At 42.5% G+C, this 20,215-nt stretch overlaps 1 protein-coding gene across 2 annotated transcripts in view; it reads left to right on the top strand.

Annotated features, from left to right (window-relative positions):
* Positions 1–17,142, top strand: part of STOML1 (stomatin like 1) — a 47,505-nt gene extending 30,363 nt beyond the window's left edge. For both annotated transcript variants that reach the window (XM_069222223.1, XM_069222222.1), the window contains exons 8-9: positions 8,449–8,658; positions 13,364–17,142. In XM_069222223.1, the coding sequence (XP_069078324.1) occupies positions 8,449–8,658; positions 13,364–13,560 (407 nt within the window). In that variant the 3' untranslated portion in view covers positions 13,561–17,142. The remainder of the gene's footprint in view (positions 1–8,448; positions 8,659–13,363) is intronic.
* Positions 17,143–20,215: the final 3,073 nt, after the last annotated feature.

Raw genomic sequence — 20,215 nt, 5'->3', positions numbered from 1 at the left:
TGACATGGTCCACCAAAACCAGGATAAACCTGTTGCCTAGGGCAATTTTGGGGTTTAATGGACCAATGACGTTGATTGGTCCATTGGCCCCTTTCAAAGGGGGTGCCAAAGACGGGGAGTGGGATCAGGAGGGCCTTGAGCCTTTTCCACTGTCTTCCCACTGGCCTGGCAGGTAGGACAGGACCTACATAATGCATCTGAGGCCGTACGCATTCAGGCCAATAAAAGTGGGTGACAAGCCTAGCAAATGTCTTGCCCTAAATGTCCTGCCAGGGGGATGTCGTGAGCGATGCCTAGTAGGAAGGCCCGGTAACACTGTGGGGTCCACCAGCACATGTGCTGCCCTAGCCTCCAGTACCTTAGGCTCACTGTAAAGGAGATCATTCTTCCAATAGATAAGGTGGTCACCAGAGGCTTCTCCTGCTGTTTGGGCTGACAGCCAGCAAGCTCGGATAGGTCACCCAGGGCTGCAATGTCTTCCCTGGTTGGCTCAGGGACCTCCTCCTCAGGGACCCCATCAACCACTGCGGGAACTTCTTGTAACGGTTTCCCGTGCCCCTCTCCTTGGCAGCTGTCTGTGCCATTCTTCCAGGCTCCAGGCACCCTTGACTCTTCTCCAGGCCAGCCATGGACCTTGTGGTCATGCAGACCCACTCAGGCAACCCCATCATCCCCAAGTGAAACCTTAGCCCTATCTCCCTCTAGGTAGTATGCTCAAGGTCATTGCCTAACAGACGATCTACAGGCATGGCAGGACTCACAGCTACTTTCAGTGTACCAGAGGACCCCCCCCGCTACTCAAAGGGAACCAGAGCTACCGGTAGGTGTCTCTCACGATTGTCACTGATTATGACTTGGTGGAATGGGTTCAGTAGGACCTACTCTGCTGACACCAGCTGACCCCTGACAGTAGTCATGCTGACTCCTGTGTCACGCAGATCCTCCACCCGTTGCTCATTAATGGTGACCCACTGCCTATATTTGGAAGTATTTGCAGGCATGTGGGCTTTTGGCACCATCTCTGCATCCCCCAGGGACACTAGCGTTATCGCTATGTGTTGCCCAAACCTAACTAGGACTACCTCCTCCTGAGCGCTCCATTAGCCCACCCAGGTGCCTGCCCTCCAGTGGGGGGCGGAGGGGGGCTGTGCCCTCTTGGGACACTTGGAGTCGCCCTTAGAGTGACCATACTTGGAGCACTCTGCACATTGGGTTACAAACCTCCCTTATGGTCAATGAACCCTTTCCTCTTGGAATCAGACTGGGAGTCGTTACCACTATTCCCTGGGGCAGTATTTAGGGGCCTTTAGAGAGCTCCTGATTTTAAAAAATGTCTTCCCCCTCTTTCTTCTGTTGGGAACCCTAACCACCTTTGTGGGTGTCCCCCCCAGATACCTTTTTGGACACTCTGGTGCTAGCCCAGCAGTCCACCTCCTCAGCAAGCTTCCTGGGATCAGTCTGTTTTCTGTCAACTAGGTGCTGGTGCAACTCCGTAAAGCAAATACTGAGCATTTGCTTTCTCAGGATTAAATTGTACAAACCCACATATTCATTTACTTTACTGCCCTCACCCAGCCATTCAGTGCCTTACTACAAAAGTAAAAGAAGTCTACCCAAGTTTGGTTGGCGAACTTGATACTGTCCCTGAAATTCTGGCGATACTTTTCAGGGGTCAGTCCAAACTTGGCAATTAAAATGGCTTTCATGAGGGTGTACGTGTTCTAGTCCTTAGCTTCTAATGTGAGACGTGTGTCCCTCCCAAATATTATCACATGTTTCCACAAGCCCGCCCCCTTTGCTCTTCAGGAACCCCATGAGCCCTTAGTGCAACTTCATATGCAGAAAACCACTTATCAATGTCATTTCCCACCACATAACTTGGCACCACATCCTTTGGTATACAAACATTTTTGTCTCCAGCAGGTCCTGTATGTATGTTGCCACCATCACTGCTGGACTCAGACTGCCTAGACCTGAGCTCCCACTCGTTCAGACTCAGATCATGAGCCAAGATGAGTTTCTTTTCAGCCAAGGCCCTTTCAGCCTCAGCTTGTTTGGCTTCTCTTTCATCCTCTCTCTCAGCCTTTCTTTCCTCTGCCTCGATTTTTAATCTTGCCAACTGCAGCCTGAATTCTCTCTCCTTTCCTCTGTGGTCAGGCACTGCTCCCTGGTTTAGCAGGGGGCTCAAATTCAGGGGATTCACCCCCCACTACTGTTGGCAAATCCTCGGGAGATCCATCCACTTGCTCTCCCATCTCAACATGCTCTTGTGAACAGGCTTCTGCCCAGGCCCTCAGCGCTTTTTGGTACTCCTTCTTGGAGGCTCCATGAGTAGGTACTCCCGTCCCCATGCAGAACCCTTCCAGCTGGCTGACAGTGTATGGCTCCAGCTTAGCTAGGTCAAACTCTCCAGCTCCTCTTTAAGACAAACAATCTGATACCACCGGTGCCAGTCACGGAGTCCCACGGATCCCCAGGTACAGTACCTTTGGAAAATGAAGAACAAGGACGTCGCACGGAGTCGAAAAGAGGCAGTCCCTTGCGGCGTCTGAGGAGATGAGGCGTTGTTTCTGCGCTGCGAGACAGGTGGAGGTGAGACGTTGGTTCCATTTGGGTGCCGGGAGAGATGATGCGTCGTCATCCGTGATGCATCAATTCTTTGTGACCTGTCAGGGTCGCTAGTTCCGGTCCATCAGGACGTGATGTGTCGTCTCCGTATTAGGTTTCCGACGATCAGCCCAGTGGAAACAGCGAGGTGGTATTGGCGGAGCCGAGGCCAATGCCGTCGCACAGGGTTTGCCCCTATCACCCTTGAAATGCGCACTGTCTGTCGTAGTAGACAGGGCTCATTCCTATGGTGCTGGGCAGAGGGGCCCCTGCACTGCCTTTTCACCAGCCTTGGCTGGCGGAAAGGTAAGTCGTGATCAGCATGGAGGCGCTGTGGCTGACAACGACTTTGACTGCTTCCAACCCCTTGGGATCCATGATTCTGGCGGTGGTGGCGGTATCCTGGTGGTGGCAGCGGTCCCTTGGCGGTCTGACCATTAGGGCCGTAATCTGACATTGGACTGCCAGGACTGCAGCGGTCCGACCACCAAACTCGTAATTAGGCCCTAAGTGTTTTGTGTTTGCAAGACAGAGCAGGATTTCTCATGAAAACATCTTTACACTGGAGAGTTGTTCTTTGTGGAAAAAACATAAAAAATTATTAGAACTGTAAGTTGGAATTTTTTGACCAAATTCTCAAAATCCTCTTTTTTACTTTTGCCCAAAAATACGTTATTTGAGAGTTTAGAAAAATGTTTAGATTCCAACTTTTTTTGTGGGAGGGAGAAGGATATTATGCCAGCATCTGTGTCTCAGATTTATTTTTCGGAAGTGTATATATTCATGTGTACCTCCTTGTCAAATACATAATAAATCATCTAGAGGACTGTTTCGTTACTCTCCTTCCTCTGGGAAGAGGTGCTCCAGTGTTTCTTTAGTGCGAACTCAGAGTAAATCCGAAACAGAAGAAAAGACTATAAACCTAGCCGTGAGGCTTAGAATGTTGCTGAAATAGGCGGAGCGTTTATTACTGGGCGCGTTTGCATGTAGGATTATTTTCTGAGAAAAGGAACTGTGAATATATATTGCCCAAACATTATTACTCTGGGCGAGAGCAAGGGCAATTTTAATGAAATGATACAAAATACGGAATCATTAACTATTGGTAAATACTGTTTTAAATAGGACTGGCTTAATGTGTGTAGTGGTGGTTTTATTAAGAAATCTGTGTACTGTGTCTGGTCATGCTGCTCTACCAGTGTGCGTTAAAATGCTAAAATAGATGATAATCCTGTAGGTTGTGCCGCATGGTTTGGCCTCCATGGCCCAACATGCCAATACCTTTACTATTTCTTACCTCAAAAGTTACTTAGTCCACACTACATTACATAGACACATAATTTAGCCATTCACTGCCATATTGTTCCAGTAGCCTTGCTAATCACTTAGGCTAACTTTTAATGAGTCTATTTAAAGATAGTCACTCTTAGGCTAATTTTTAATGAGTCTATTTACACATTTTGTAGTGAATTTCTTTAGTTGCTCCCCACTTTGGGGTCTATCTGTAGAAGCAGGCTCTATGTTTTATTGGGGGTAGTGCAGTATTGTGTATCGTGAATATCATATACGCACCTAGACTGTGTTGCTGTAATTAAAATGGGCAGGGCAGTCCCAATGCATGTAAGCATGAGCCTCCCTTGAGAGCAGGAAGGTTCCAATGAGCTACCAGACAGCTGACAGCAGAAAGTACTGACAAAGTCCTGGTCCCCTAAAGCAGGTGCCGGTGGGGCCCACTGGCACAATGTTAACCTCTGGTTGGGCTCAAAACTTTGGATTTGTGCTACTGCATGATGGCAGACATGCCTTCTGGCAGGTGGTAGCCACTGCCCATTGTAGATGGTTCAGGCTGTCTGAACTCTCTCCACTGCTTCCTGGATTTCCAAACTAGCAGAAGACACTGCTCGGCTTTGCTTTACCATGTCGGTATCCAAAGCATTGTGCAGTGAGCAAGGTGGTGTGGCATGAAAAAAAAAAAACATTGCCATGGTAGTATTCACATTTCCCCCTTTCTTGACAAAATACACATTTTCTCCAGCACTTCAGCACCATCTACGTTCAGTGTGTAAAGAACCATTGACATGTCAGTAGCACATTTCCGGCTCTCTTCGCGCTTCATGATATTGTGGCAGGTAGGATGAATAAGAACTAATCAGCAGTGATCTAAATAACAAGGTATTTAACAGCGATTTGGAATCCGAATTTACTTGTGAAATAGTGCTGCTTATTCTACGATGCACAGCAATCACGGTCTGTGGTTTGAACAGCTTTACAGTACCTCTCATGGCTTTGTACACCCTGAGTGATGACTGCATGTGGCTTCAAACCATAACCTCTTACCGGGCTAGTGGCGGAAAGCTGAAGGTACTGAGCCACTAGGACAGCAAATGATATGGCTTCTCTGTCGAGGTGTGGCACCGCTGGGGGATCAGCATGAAGCCTTCAGGTACGGATGGAGTGGTGGCTGGTGTGAGGCGTCAGCCTACTCTTCCCCATCACTGCCTGTAACCCTCAGAGAGGCTTTACTGGTATCCCAGATGGCTATCCATCTTCGGGGTTTTTAAAACATGGTGCATCTTGATGCTGAAGTGCAGCTATTTATTTGTACCCAATTCAGTGGTAATCATTTTATCAACACAGGTTTCTGGAGTGAATGCAGTAGTGTACTGGGCCACCACACCCGGCGCAAATTGACACATCCCTGTTCTTCTAACCACAAAGTGCCATTAGGACAACCATGCTCCATGCAACGAGATAACAGCCTGCAAAGTGCTGTTTGCTGCTGCCGCCTACCTTTTATTAAAATATGTTTATTACACCAGCCACACAGAGCCACATAACGGGCCCAGACAGAGCCACAAAATCGGCCCACACATTGATCTGTCAGGTTACCTACTTTGCGCTACCAGATTGGCTTACATGCCTGTCCGACCGTACTCATTGTATACATCCATGGTTCCCGCAAAGCTTCCTTAGGGGGCCCGCGACTGTTTAGAAAATTAAATAATATTAACAGATTAATAAAGTTTATATAAATAAAGTGGCTAAATATACAATTGAAACTTTTGAACCATACTGTAAATGCCAAGAAATTTGAAATTGGATGCCAAAAAGTAAATTGGTATCCTTAGAATGATTCCTGGGAGCAGAGCAGGTGCATCAAACACAATATAGTATGGACGATGTGTGGCTTCGATTGCATTTAGAAAAGCTTCAACCTTCCTATTAAAATATTTTATTTATTTATATTGTTTGCAAATTAAATAACATGTTATCATGTGTGTATGTGTTTGATGAATGCTTATGTCTGTATTTTGTGTATTGTTTTGTCTTTCAAATCATAGACAATGTTTATGCCAGGGTCTCCGGCTTCCACTAATGACTAAATGTCCACGGATTCCAATAATGATTCATTGCGGTCCCCAGGCTCCAGTATAGATAAAGTGGGGGTCCACAGAAGTCAAAATGTTGGGAACCTTCGTTAAACATTATAAAATGGTTACAGTTGGTACGAACCTTCCAGCATTAAGCCACAAGGTGGCAGCATTGTCTATGACTGAAAAATTCTCCCTCTTAAAGCAACGGATGTGGCAAAGTTGCTGATAGCATCCTTTTGGAAACGGACAACGTAAACAGAAAAGGGAGTTTTGGTGGTGAAGCATCAGCGACAAAAAAAACAAAAAATGTGTCCGTTAAGGAAGCTAAGCTAATTTAGGATATCTAGCTATCTACTTTATTTTTACTTTAAAATATTTGTATTAAGGTTCTGTAGAAATATTACGTGGTCAAATATTATCTCATAGATCAATACAGTACGATTACAGAGAATAGGATAGATGTAGGAATGATATAAGAAAGTGTATTGCTCGAATATTGGTAATAACTGTGTTGAAAAAGAGAAAGCAAACGAGGAAAGAGAACGAGAGGTATAAAGAACCAGCGAGGAAAGAGCAAGAAGCATACAGAAGAGGGAGAGAAAGAAGGGGAGGTGTAGGTAGGTAACAAAAGGGAAACACTTACTTCTTAAGTTTGCTTGGTGTTAAGGTATAACTTAGGTGGATATGCTAATGAGGAAGGTATTGTTGCAGCTAATGAGGTAATGTTTCAGGGAATGGAATGGCGGTGTGATAAGTGAGAGCTTTGATCATTTGATATTTTTACCGAGATATTCATCCAGTTTATTCCATAACGCTTTCGAATCTCTCCCAGCAAACTAAAAACAAACACATTAGAGGTGTCATAGGCTTACCGAACTTTCCAACTACTAAACATCTTTCCTGGCCAGGCAAGCCACCTGGTGGCTTAACCCAGATACCATGCCTCGAAACCCAAACACACAGCATGAAAATGCAATCATTTTTAAGTTTTGGATTGTAACCATAACATTCCCTCAGTGGAGATTTTGTAAGAAAATTCTTATGTTTTTAAATTACTAATGTTGGTTAGTTGTGATATATAAGAGTACTTAAACCTCAGTTAAAATTAAAGTTTTTCCAATATCTATTTCAGGCTTTTTTATGATACACACGAAGAGGGGCATGCCATGTGTCTCTGATCCGGCCCTTACCTCTCATAGAGCACGTGGCCCATGGCATGTCTTTTAGCTGGTTTGCTATTTGTGGCTTTGGTTATAAAGACTGTAGTTTGTCCTATCCTTACACTGAACCTTTCTCTGCCATGACCTTTGTTTTACTTAACGTTAAGTCTGAAACCTTTTTGAAAATGTGCTTTTCAGTTCGTGTTCCAGGAAGTCTGGTTTACAAGTCGTGTGGCAGTTCTCAAATGAGTTCACATACTCTTCATCGGAAATTAGACTTTTTTGTTGTTCATGGGTGAGAAAACATTTTCTAATGTGAGCCCTCTGTCCTCTTTCTTCGTAGGATCAGCTCACCTTGCTCCTACTTGTCCCTGCAATCACGTTGTCAGAATGTGGTTCATAATCTAGGAGAGTGGTTCACATCCCTCGTAAAGGTTATGGAAACAAAATAGTTTACATTTTCTTAGCCAGTCAGTTTCAAAGTTCAATTTGTTAATTTGTTGCCAAACTGTGCATCTGAATTTAGCCTTTTTAATTACTCAGACAGCTGAACGCACCGAGCGAACCAATTTAAGTAAGTTGGATCATACATTATTTTATGGTCCAATATCCTGTGGAAGTTTGAATAGGTAACCTTTGATTTTCGCTTTTAACCCCAACTCAACTAATCTGCACCAAACTTTTCTTGACCAGTTTTGGGTACAGGCATGTATTTTTTAAAACGTTCATGCAGTTTTATGAAACAAATCCAAAATATTAGGGATCAAATAGTCTAAACATTTTAACATTAACCTCAGAGTCCCTATTGTCCTGAGTTTTTAAAGTCACAAGGACTTCTAGCTAAGTCATGGCTGTTATCGAGCTCTATGCACAGCCTTAAGGCGATGTTTTTATAACTGTATTGCATTCATGAGAAGAAGTGGACCACTTTGTTGTGAAAACTGAGTGGATGTAACAGTCTAATATGGTTTGTTAATATTTCTCAGAGGCTTCAACCTACTGTAGCCGGTCTGATGCAGTCTTATACAAACTGAATAAAATAAAAGTGATTCAAGTCTAAGCAAAAAATAATTATTATATGTACCTTGTTGAGTTGTTGTACAACTGGTTACTTTTCTATAATAAAGGCTCAAAAATGTAGACCTTGAAATGTTATCAAGATTCATGTGTCAGTCCTGTGGTTTGTACTAGTACAGTTGTAACAAATGTCTTTCAGTAAAGGTTCTCTGTTCGAGGCTCCTTGCACTAGCCTTGTGCTCTTGAGTCATGGCCCTGATTTGCTGTCTGTCCTTAATTTTCCTCTTCAGAGCCTCCATCACAAACGATAGAGATAGAGAATGAACTGGCTGTCCCGTCACCCTCGTGCAAAGCTGCTGGCCTCGGCGCAGATGAGTTGCTTTCTGCCATTGAGCTCTTCCTCTCGGAATCTCTGGTCAGTCAAGTTGGTGCCTCCTACCATTTCAACATCTTGTTCCCTGGGGGAGAACAAAGGACATACTTCCTTGACCTGACATCAGGTAAGAAGAGTAATCTGGGTTACCTTGTCCCTCCTGTACTCTCTCTTCTCATCTTTGTCACCTTCCATCCAAAGTGCCTGTCTGCCCTCTCTCTGTCTTTGACACTTGTTCTAGGACTCATGTGTTCTTCAGTAAGCAGTGTCATTTGTCCACTTTATGTCTCTCTGCCCATCTCTTCTTCTTTTTTGTATTTTGTTCTTTCTAGATGTCTTTGTACTTTGATTTCTAATAAAAAAAAGGTTTGATTTGGATGGGTACAAATAATATACACTGCAGCTCATCCTGATGTTATTTCTGTTCTTTATTATGTATCCTGTCCTTGCCTACTCTGTTCTTATGTAATCCTTATTGTGTTCTATGTAAAGTAAAATAATGCCACAGTTCCTATTGCAGCACAATTCAAGACTGTTAAATAAAATAAAGAAATAGTAGAATATCATAGCATGCAACACGTACATCCATGAGAACTTACAGTTCCTTCATAGTCTGTCTGCAGTGTTAGTATCCCACGATATTCTGCAGTCGATATTCAGAAACCACACCATTGATAATAACCTAGCAATGTGTGACAACTATGATTACAGTATAGGATATTAACCGGCCTGGCGGGGTTTTGCTGGCGGACGTTGCTGCTGACAGCAGCGCTGCGTCCCGTCTCCAGCCGGAGGACCCCCTGCAAGCAGGTAAGTTGGGTTCTCCGATAGGAGAGGGGGTGGAGGGTGATGTGTGCATGTGTGGCGGTGTTGTGGGGAGGTGTGTGTGTGTATGTTTTGGTATGCATGCATGCGGGTGTGAGTCGCGTTGAGTGAGTGCGAGAATGACTGAATGTAAGTGTACGTGTATGTTGTGTGTAGTGAATGTGTGTGTGCGCCAAAGTATGTTGGTGTGTGTTGCGATGTGTGGGAATGCATGTGTGCATGCATGGGTGAATGTCGGTATGTGTGTGTGTGAATGTGGGTAGGTCTGTGCGTGTAGGTGTGTGTATGTTGGGGGGAGGTCGGAAGGGTGAGGGGGAGAGTGGGGGAGGCCTCTGGGGAGGGAGGTGGGGGAGGCCCCTATCAGTGCCAGAGAAGGGATTCATAATCGGTAGGCATGGTCATAATCCGGAGGGTGGGATTGTAATGGCCTCCTGGCTGGAGACCGAAGTCTCCAGCCCAGCGGCCATTACCACCCTGGTGGTCGGTGTGTTAAAGTGGCTGTCTGTGTTGGCGGTTACCGCCGTGGTCATAATTCCATTTTTTGTACCGCTGGCCTGTTAGCGGTATTAACGCCGCCTTATCACCGACCTCCAGGATCATAATGAGGGCCAATATGTTTAAAATAAACAGTGCCTCGTAGTTGCAAAGCAAAAAATATATTCTTATTGCAAGCATATAGTAAATATGTATGTAAATCTTGTTGCAAAATCCTGTCCAATTGGGCGATGCACGAGCTATAAACAAAGAATTACTAAGTGTTACATTATTCAGCCCAAAAGCCCATACCCACATACGTACTATATGCTTACATAAAGTTGGTTGTGTAATGAATATTCTTAAACATGATGGAAGTGTTAATTGTGTATAAATGGATATTCTGTTTTGATAGCAGGTATACGTTGCTCAAAAGTGGTGCATACTGTTTTCTTGTTTTGATTTTTTAGAGTTTTTTGTTGTCTTTATTTCATTGTGTGCAATATTCTTTATCTTATATGTACAAGGGTATTTATTAGAGTATTTATTGTTTGTACTTTAATTTTGGCTTTCAACTACGATGCACTATTTATTTTTTTTAATTCAGCAGCTATATTGATACCTATACTTATCTAAAGAAAATATAACTTGTGCAGTTAGGTAACTTTAGGCCACGAGTTATAGGTTTTTATCAGAATTATAAGTATAGGTATAACTACTGAATTTCTGTGGTTTTGTATAGGTAAAACGTCACCCTAACTTTATTGCTCCTGTAACCTTTGTTTTTTTCAGTGATCTATAGTATGTCTGGTTGCTTCTGCTGTGACAACTCTTCTTCTGACAGGTTGTAAGCTACCTCAGTGAAAACAAACAATGCCAGCCAGTCTGCCATGACATTCTGTATTCTCCAAAGACAATCATCCCCGCCCCCCAGCCCTTTAGGGGAAGTAACCTACGGCAGAGCTGTTTCTATTCAATCGCATTGAAAGTGCTCCAACTGCCTGTAAATGAGGTGGAGGAACAGATTTTTGGACATGTCAATTTCTGGCAAATATCCCGTTATCACCAAACCCTAACCAAGGCCCTAAGTCTTATTTTGGGTCTGTTACAAGAAAAAGTATTCCTTTTCAAAAGTAATGTGAGTAAAACCAACCAATTAATTTGTTGAGGCTGTAATAAATACTCCAGTTCTATTATTGGGTTTATGTAAGAGTGTTACAAAAATGTGTGTCCAATTTAAAAAAAACAAGATAATTGTGTAGTGAGACAAGAAAGCATTATGAATGAAGGAAACCTTTCAAGGAAATTAAACCAAAAATGCCAACCGCTCTCTTGTTATACCTGTTTGATTTGACCTAAAAATTGCTGTTATCATGGATGTAAATGCACAGGAAACCTGGACAATCTGTGCCATATAGTGGAGGATCAGAACATCCTGTGATATTTGGTTCTCTGTCACAGCAAGGAGGCAACCTTAGTGCACTCCATTTGAGTGGATTCACAGCTGTCCCTTATGGTACCTTAAGACATTGTTCCTCGTCGCCATCACCGTGGCATGGCGTGAATGAGTGTCAGGCTCTTTGTGTCACTCCACCATACACTAACTTCTTCCTACACTAACTGGTCTTGGCGCAAGCATAATTTCTAACAGAAGTTGTGACGCTGTTCCACGTCTGTCAAACTATGCTCGACCTTACCCCTATAAGGAGAAGACACTTATTCACTTGTATTCCAAAAGAGTACTTTTACATTGATTGTACAAAAGAACGGGAGGGCGATCAGCTTCTTGTGGAGTTCTCTGGAGTGGAAAAAGGTAAGGCAGTGCAGAAGAGAAGTATGTCTCACTGGATTGTGCTCTGCATTTAGATCTGCTACACATTGCCCAAAAAGCATCCTCCGGAACGACTGCATGCTCCTTCTACCAGGGCCAAAGCCGCTACCATTGTGTTAGTAGGCGGATGCCTTGTCCGTGCCAGAGAGCTACGTGGACATCCCTCTATGCACTCATGGAGCACTATTGTCTGAACAGTCAGGATCGCTGAGAGGGGCATTTTGCCTACTCGTACCTGCAGGACTTTCTAGTTTGAGTCCATTCACAGATCCACCTCCAGATAGATACGTCTTTGGTTTCTATTGGAAATGTGAGGTGTCTGGGGCTAGAAGTCTCTATCAGAAGAAAAGGTTATTTTCCTTTGGTAATGCTCTCCAGCTTCACATTCCTCAGTGACCCTCCCCATTCTATAATTTGAGACTATCCATTAATAAGATCTCAAGTCTAGCAATCTGCACACTTGTCACAACTAATTTTTTCTGGGGCCTTTGCATCTAGGGGCGCGGACAGCCTTGAAAGGAACGGATGTCAGCACATAGGGGTGGTGCCTGCATAGGTAGCGCATGCCATTTCTGGAGTGGAATGGCATCAGTGCAAAGTTGCACAGGGTCATCTGACAGCATGCTAAGGTACTGCTGAAAGGTTTACAGATCTAGTCTGATATCTAGGGAATATTAAAAAGATTAGGAATCTGCAGCTAGATAGGAGTCTCTACTAGAAAGAGTGTTACTGAAAGTAAGTAACTTGTTCTTCAGCATGTGTTCATAAAAGAAGTTGTATAAGTGTACTTGTACCAGTTTAAAGTAAGGTTACTCGTAACTAAGCTCAGCCTGGATTTATGCAGATTAAAGGCAATGGGGTTAAGATTCTCAAAATCCTGCTGGAGAGGGTGGATTAGCATAAGAAGCCTGCAGTTTACTTGGCTTGGAATTGTCACAATAAGCCACAGTACAGTGGTATTCCATGATGGAGCTTTGTGAAGCTTGGGCGTTTCATAATTAAGGACAGTACAAAGGCTGCCTGGAAGGCATTTCTGATTTCAACCCTAAGGATGGAATCTGGTGAATGGAAGTTAGACACCTGAATAGAAGTAGGAAACAGCAGTCATATGAAATTTCAATTAGTATTCTGCACAGTAATCTGGTCAATTGTGCTGCAAAGGAAATATCCTCATTAACGACACCTCTAATGTAACTCAGAGGGTGTGTCAAATCATGCTCAGACCTACATATAAACTTGTCTGACTGATAATTTTTCAGCATTATGATTTTGTGGAGAGTGGCTGATCAGAATTTGCTTCATCTTTATGAACATCTTTGGTTCCGAGTTTTATTATTTCATATACAGAAACTGATCTCTCATAATATTCTGTATTTATTACTACATCCTTCTGGAGCTATCTCCCTGAGATTTGCGCGAGGTGTTGTGCAGAAAGCATCAATATCTTCCAGCCTTAACATTTGGTGACCTTTGGAGAAGATGATGAGCTGGTTGACCTTGATGCTTATGTTTACAAATTTCCCTCTTGGAGCTACCAGTTAAAGTATTATATGTTGCTTCATCTTTACTATCTCCTTAGCACACTCTGTAATTTGAACAAGTCCCATGGATCTTATCTTCAGATTCTGTAATTTTATTCTTTCCTATATGTTCCCCGTTCAGACTATGGTTATGATCGTGTCCCTGTGTCTTTACTTTACAGGCTGTGGAAGAGTTGGTCGTGGAAAGCTTGGAACCAGCCCAGATGTGACATTGGAAATGACAGAAAGTGACCTCCAGGCCATGTTTAGTGGTGACCTGCGGCCACTAGGTGCTTACATGAATGGAAGGCTACGTATAGAAGGAGATCTGCGCATTGCCATGAGGCTCGATGAGGTCTTCAAGACTGTAAAGCAGTGATAGGTGTTCAAGCCTTCTTCATGTGGATATTTTCATACTCTCTAATATCTCAGGGACAATATATGTGACAGAATCACCACTGGAATTGTACATTTGACACAAAAAGTGAGCTCACTTTCAGAATCAAACGCAGCCTGGTGTGTGTTAAAGAAAGTCCTGCAATAGGCCAAGAGTCAGATCACACAACTATTTCCAAAAATAGCTTAATGAACGATTCACATACAATCCCAAGGCTGATTTCATATATAGAACCAATATTATTTGAAGTCAAGAAAGAGATTCTAGTAGTGTGGGATTTAGGACATTCCATAGTGTGCTACACATCGTGAGTTCTATGTTCACAAGACTTTGAACCTAACATGTTTCTCTCTTCTACAGCACCAGCCCTCTGAGTCGTCTTCTTCGTCCTCTGGAATAGCTTCTAACTTCTTAACGGTTTCTCAGTGCCTACCTAAGATTGATTTTAGGCTGCAATGGCAAATATACTACATGCATAAATAATGGGACTCCACTATCACTGTTGCCTCCAATTATTCAAGGAATTTTCAGATTGAAATATAAGATAGATGATTCGGAAAGTTGTAAGTCGCGATATAGAGGTTGATAATATGGACCTACAGTAAAATAGCATGCACTACAATGCCTATCACTAAATTGTTATGGTATGTATATATTTACTGTTCTTAACTCCACGTCTACTTAACCTGTACTTACCATGCAATACAGTGGAGGTACAGTTTTCGTCATGGTATATAATGTGCAATATTCTAAGGGTATACCATTAGAAACGTAGAGTACATCCAGCTTATTAGGATCTCTGAATCCTTCAAAACACAATAAATTATTTTTGGCTTTTTATGCAAAGAATCAGAGTTAACCACTCAGGGGTCCATTTTGACCTTAGGAAAATGAATGTTCCCTGAGTTAACAGCCTGTTTTTTTGTGTAAGTGTGCCCAGATCATTTTATTTGAGTGGCCCAACCCAATGTCTCGATGGCACGATGGATTGTCTCTTATTCTTAGTCTTACCTAGGGATGTTGTTGAAGCAGGAGGTGCAGGATACATTTGACCGAACAACTCCTATACTGATTCTAGTCTTACTCCCCTTCGCCTTCTTCCAGTGTTGTCACTCTTCAATGACTACTCTGCCATGATTGCATCTAAGGTGATGTTTTCATTTCAGATACCCCCTACCTGTCTATTCCAATTTGTACTCTTCGAATTCGCACCATGAAGCGTGTTCTGGTTTTAAATGTGCTTTGTTTTTTAATTGTAGATTAAATTATCCATACATTGCTATGTCTGTGCAGGTGTGTGCTGGGTGTTTCCTTTGTTGCTGTGCTTGGTTGAAGTGCTGCAATGCACACTTAAAGATACTCATTTCAGAGCTGGCCGCATTAACGTTTGTGTTAATCCTCCTTAGCCCTTAGGTAAACGCAGGTATGAATCAATTTACCATCATGAGCATAAGGAATGGACAATTTGGAAACCATGCATCCCTCTCAAATCTGCCTGGAGATAATATGTATTGGGCACTCAATAAAATCTGTCAGAGACTGTCAGGCATCTGATTTATTGTTGTCAGTTCTGGCTGCTTTTTGCCCTAAGTGTATGCACACAAGAAACCCTCAGAGTTATTTGTAATGGTTTATTTTCAGGCAGTTTTACTGCAGAATAAATGTAAGAGTATAGTTGCAGAAATCAATGAAAATGTAGTGAATATGACGGCAGACAAATAAACCAGGTGCATTTTTTAAGGGTCCTGATAGGCTTAATGTTTAGCAACAAAGATTTGCCACGATGACGGTTTAGCATTTCAGTGTTCATACACGCGCACGTGAACTTCATCTATTTTTCCAGTCCAAGGCCAGGTGAAGCCAAATTATGTCTCAGTGGAAAGGTTTGTATGAGATGATAGCTGAACTTGATGCAGGTCTGAGAGGAGCTACGCTCCTCTTTGTTGTTGTCCTGGAAGTGTCGAAGCCCCATTTTCCCTCCCTGAGAGGGCTGTAAAGAGCTGTTTTTATACTGTCCAAACTGTTTATTTTGAGAAAAATTACCCTTGTCGGTCACGGTGTCAGGTAGTAAAAACAACATGATTTGCATTCTTATGTACAAGCCTAAAGCCATTATGCCTTTTCATTAGCATCAATCATTTAAATGAATGTATGAACTTAAACCATAGTATCAAATTATACAATAAATGTAATGCACATTGTTGCACATGCATCAGCTCTTGCAAATGAATAACATGTATGGCATGGAGCTACAGAGAGTACCTAACCAAAGGCATTATAATGGGGAGCTGCTAAGGGATAAGTAAGGCAAATGTATAACACTGTAAGCTTTCACTTCCAAGAATATGATGCAGAGATCAGTAAATTATGTCTAGCATGGTCACCGAACAACTAGGGGGTAAAATGGGATCTAAGTTTGATAACAACAACAGTATTGAAAAATGACATTGCATCTGGCCTGCCTATTGTTTGAGAATATTGCAGTTCTCATATTGCTGCTGTATCCACCTGTTTAAAAAGTCTGTGGCCACAAGCCTTTGTCTAGGGGTACTTCATGATTTCTTCTGGAGGACATGTAAATAGTGATCCATCTTGCTACAGCATTTTGCAACCTCTGATGTGATGAATTCCTATCCTGTTTAAATGCTGGGAGGTTTAAGGCATCAGAGGCAGGAGGTATAACTAAAATAGTTTTAACATTTATTTGAACCTTTTGATAGGAGTGTTAAAATATTGTTATTCATATGGCATTTTGCCAAAGAGGTTTTCATACGTCACTTTCACACACACACACACACACACAGACAAAGGAAAACATAGACATGGGAAACCACAGACTGGGACAACTGACGTGCGGCGACATAAACATGAAATGACAAAAACAACTTGAGACATGGACACAGAAAGACAAAACAATAGGATGCACGGATACAGTGAGATGTTTTAAGCAAGAAGCTCAAACCCTCAAAAACAGTCAAGGGCGAAGGTGAAATTGTAAAAGGTAGGAACAGATGAAAGACAACACACAAATCAGTAAACACAGGCTTGAGGTGGGATGATACTGCGAGACATGAGCATACAGACACAGAGAGGACATGAGTGAACATGGGTAGAAACACAAAAGAAGACAGAACATGGAGAGAAAGAGAGGGTGAAAGATGAATATGGTGCAACTTGGACATTGGAAGATGCAAATACCTGGATAAAGAAATACACAAACATGAGTGACACAAAGTATAACATAGTCTTGAAAACATGAACTTTGGGAGACAGAGGCAGGAAGAGGCACGGATCAGGGGAGCCCTGGGACAGCCAAACAAGAAAACTTGATCATGTGGAAACAGACACAGAAGACAAAGACTTGGTGCTGGGCATAATGAGATGCAGATCCATGAAACAGTTGAAGACTCATCTCTTCGAGAAACATCCCAATGCACAATATGAATGCACCAGTTACCTACCTTTCTGTAAAGAACCTTGTTGTGACTGAAAAGGGTCCCCCTACCTAGCTCTTGAGAGTGTGCCACTCTGTCTTGAGATCCTCATGGCACGTTCTGTATGTTTTTTAAATTTTCTTCTTGTTACATAAATGTGGTGTTGAGGGTTCTTGAGTCTATGGCAGTCATTTTGGCTGGAAAGGAATGGCTTGTGGACAAAAGTAAAGAAGTGTTGAAATTTCAAGAGAGTTGCAAACTGTCCTAGAGAGAGCAATGGAAGTGGATTGCAGTGCTGCCAGTGGAGCTTGAATTAAAAGCTTGTGCAAGGAGATCAGTAATCAGGAGGCCTGGGGAGAAGATTGCAATACACTAGGTTAAGCGTTCTATGAAGAATGTTGGAGGTGATGTGGCAGATAAAATGGGTGTTGGTAGATGGGTTAATGAACAGTCATTATCACAATATTTCTGTGGTGTCGAGATTGAAGATGGGGACAAATAAATGTAAATTCTCTGTTTAAGGATTTTCGTACGTGAAAGTGCGTCATCACATGTGAATAAATGTGTAAGATTTTCTTGGGACTCGCAGTGTTAAATGTGGGAGGGAGCATGTGTTGAAACCAATAGGCAGCCTATTTCTGCATCCTATATCTTTCTTTAAAGGGACCATCCAGCGTCGAGAAAAGGTGTTAACCTTGCCCAGTCCTGCATCTCTGTCAATAGCAACAAGCATTACAGGATGTTGCTTAGTTTACTTATGTCAGCTTTGGTGTTGAGATGTATTGTGACATTCACCAGACTACCCCTTTTATAAAGTTGAATGAAGCTCACAACATTGCTGTTAAATTCCAAACTCTGCAACATTTATGATATAATTTGCAAAACGTCAGCAATCTGGATTATGTTTAGGCATGTCAACCATGGGTACTCACAGTGGTGGCCAAATCTCTACAGACAAATTTATCCAACCTGTGAAACAGCCTTCTTTGGAAGTGAATAAGTGAAAAGTAGTGTTAATTTAGAACACAACCTATATCCTATGCACTCCTAGCAGCTTCTGTGTTCTGGTGTTTTAATTTGTTCTACTTCTTATCGAGTTGTATCATTAGGGGACTGCTTCCCAAAATTGATCAAAAGCTAAGGCCATTTGTTTCTTCATTTAATTCGAAGATACCTGTGGTAAGAAGCGTCGCCCTGCACGTTCACCTCATCATAGATTGTCTTGTTAAGAAACACTTGCTGTTGGAAACAAAGTGAAAGGACAGGTTGTGCACCATCTCTGTGCTAATTTTAAGAAATATTCATAGGAACCTCTCGGCAGTGTTTGTGATGCATATGAATGAAAAAGGCTGAACGCTGGATTACCTGGGCACTTTAAAAACGTTTGAAGAGACTTTCCATGGAAAATGGTTGGCTCTCTCTGATGACTTGACAATTACAGGAGCCAATCCTCCCCCACCCCCCGACACTGACATATGATGGGGTAGAAGGATATGGTCTTCCACCCTGTCCAACAGCAATCCCACTTGTTCTGAAATGTAATAGACAAACCCTTTGCATTACACAGAGTTTTCAATAACAGGTCTTCCTGAAATTGCAAACCATGTTTAGAATTATAGATACATAACACAAAACCTTACAATGAGATGGGTGAGAGTCACCACCGTGCCCAAACTCGCTGCTGACCTTAATTCCATAGATCTGATTGTGATTTTAAGGCATCCATGCCTCAATACTGTAGCTCATTAGGCTGTTCTGGTTCTTTTTATTGTTGTACTTCAGCTTTCTATACTGCCCTCTTTATTTCTTAGGTGCCATATTAAGACCTCCAGAAGTTCTCTTGTGCTGAAAATACTCACCACTAGCAGTTTAGAAACAGGATTGTCCATTATACCCTTCTATTGTTCCTTTACTCATTTACTTAGTCGTTTGCAGCCCTGAAACATTCCTTCTAGGACTAATGGTTTAAGACCTGCAGGTTTCTGTTGGTGCTGAAGCTTCTCCACGTTGGAATTGAGAGTTAATAACTCATGAACTTGGCACAGTATTTCAGGTATTGCGTCATCTCTGTTGGGCACAGAATTTCCTTTGCCTCTTGGTTGTAACCCTTGCTATGCATCCAGTATTACTCTTACCACTCCCAGGTCGTTGTACATTTCCCCCTCTTGGGTCTGGGTCAGATTTCACAACTCGGAGTTCATTCTCCCCATTGGTGTCCATTGATATCTCCCCTCTGATCCTGGAGCATGAACTAACACTGCATGAACGAGCACTTCACTGCATCGAGCAATTTTACCGATCCCAAACTTGTTATTCCAGATGATTTTAATTTCATGTCATGTTTGCCGATTCGGATATTGAACTCCTCCTCTCACAGGCATTTCTCACCTTTTAGCGCCAGCACAGTGTTACTTCTAAGTGCACTGAACGAGGAGTGATCCATGTGGCAGCTTACCTCCTACTCCTCTGAATTAATATCTCTGTTTTCCAACCATGGTCAGCAACGTCGCTTCATTCCAATATTGCTGATCTTGTTTGAGTCTCATTTGTGCAGCAGCTTCCAACACTGTATTGACTGAAGATTTTCTTAACAAGACAGAAGGAAATAACTGATTTAATCAAGGGCACAGAGCCAAACTGAATATTGTGTTACTTTTTAATCAGTAAGAAAGAAAAACTTCAACTCCCATGAACCTGTGTGGCAGGTCAAGCAATAAAATTATAGAAGTAGCCTAAAAATCATCACAGCTACTGCTCTTTAGAACACTGTAGATGGTAAGTCCTCTTCTCTCCTGGAATAAAGGTCAATGGATCTAGTAAATAACAAAAAGGCCGTATCTCAGCATCAAATAATGTTGGCAGACTTAACTAGATGAGGCTGTGTCTACAAGTAAAAGAGAGACCAAAGAACATAAGCATGACATAACACATTGGCAATCATATAGGTTAGAGCTTTCCTTCACTCTTGACAAGAAATTCGGATTTCCACAGCAAACAGGCACATATTTAAAACATATGCACATTTTTCATAGCAGCATGAACTATCTGCTTACAATAAAAATGTTTTCTGATGGATACTTGTAACCTCACCTTGTGATTGTCCATAGGTTCCTGACTGCATCAGGAGACTTAAAAAGCAATGCTCCTGTGCACCGCTAGATAGCATCATGCTGCTCCACGCCAAATTCGTCCCACTCTGGAAG

Source organism: Pleurodeles waltl, chromosome 3_1 (assembly GCF_031143425.1).
Source record: "Pleurodeles waltl isolate 20211129_DDA chromosome 3_1, aPleWal1.hap1.20221129, whole genome shotgun sequence".
In the NCBI taxonomy this organism is placed as follows: Eukaryota; Metazoa; Chordata; class Amphibia; order Caudata; family Salamandridae; genus Pleurodeles; species Pleurodeles waltl.
The sequence above is the reverse complement of the archived record's forward strand: the minus strand, read 5'-3'. Positions and strand labels throughout refer to the sequence as shown.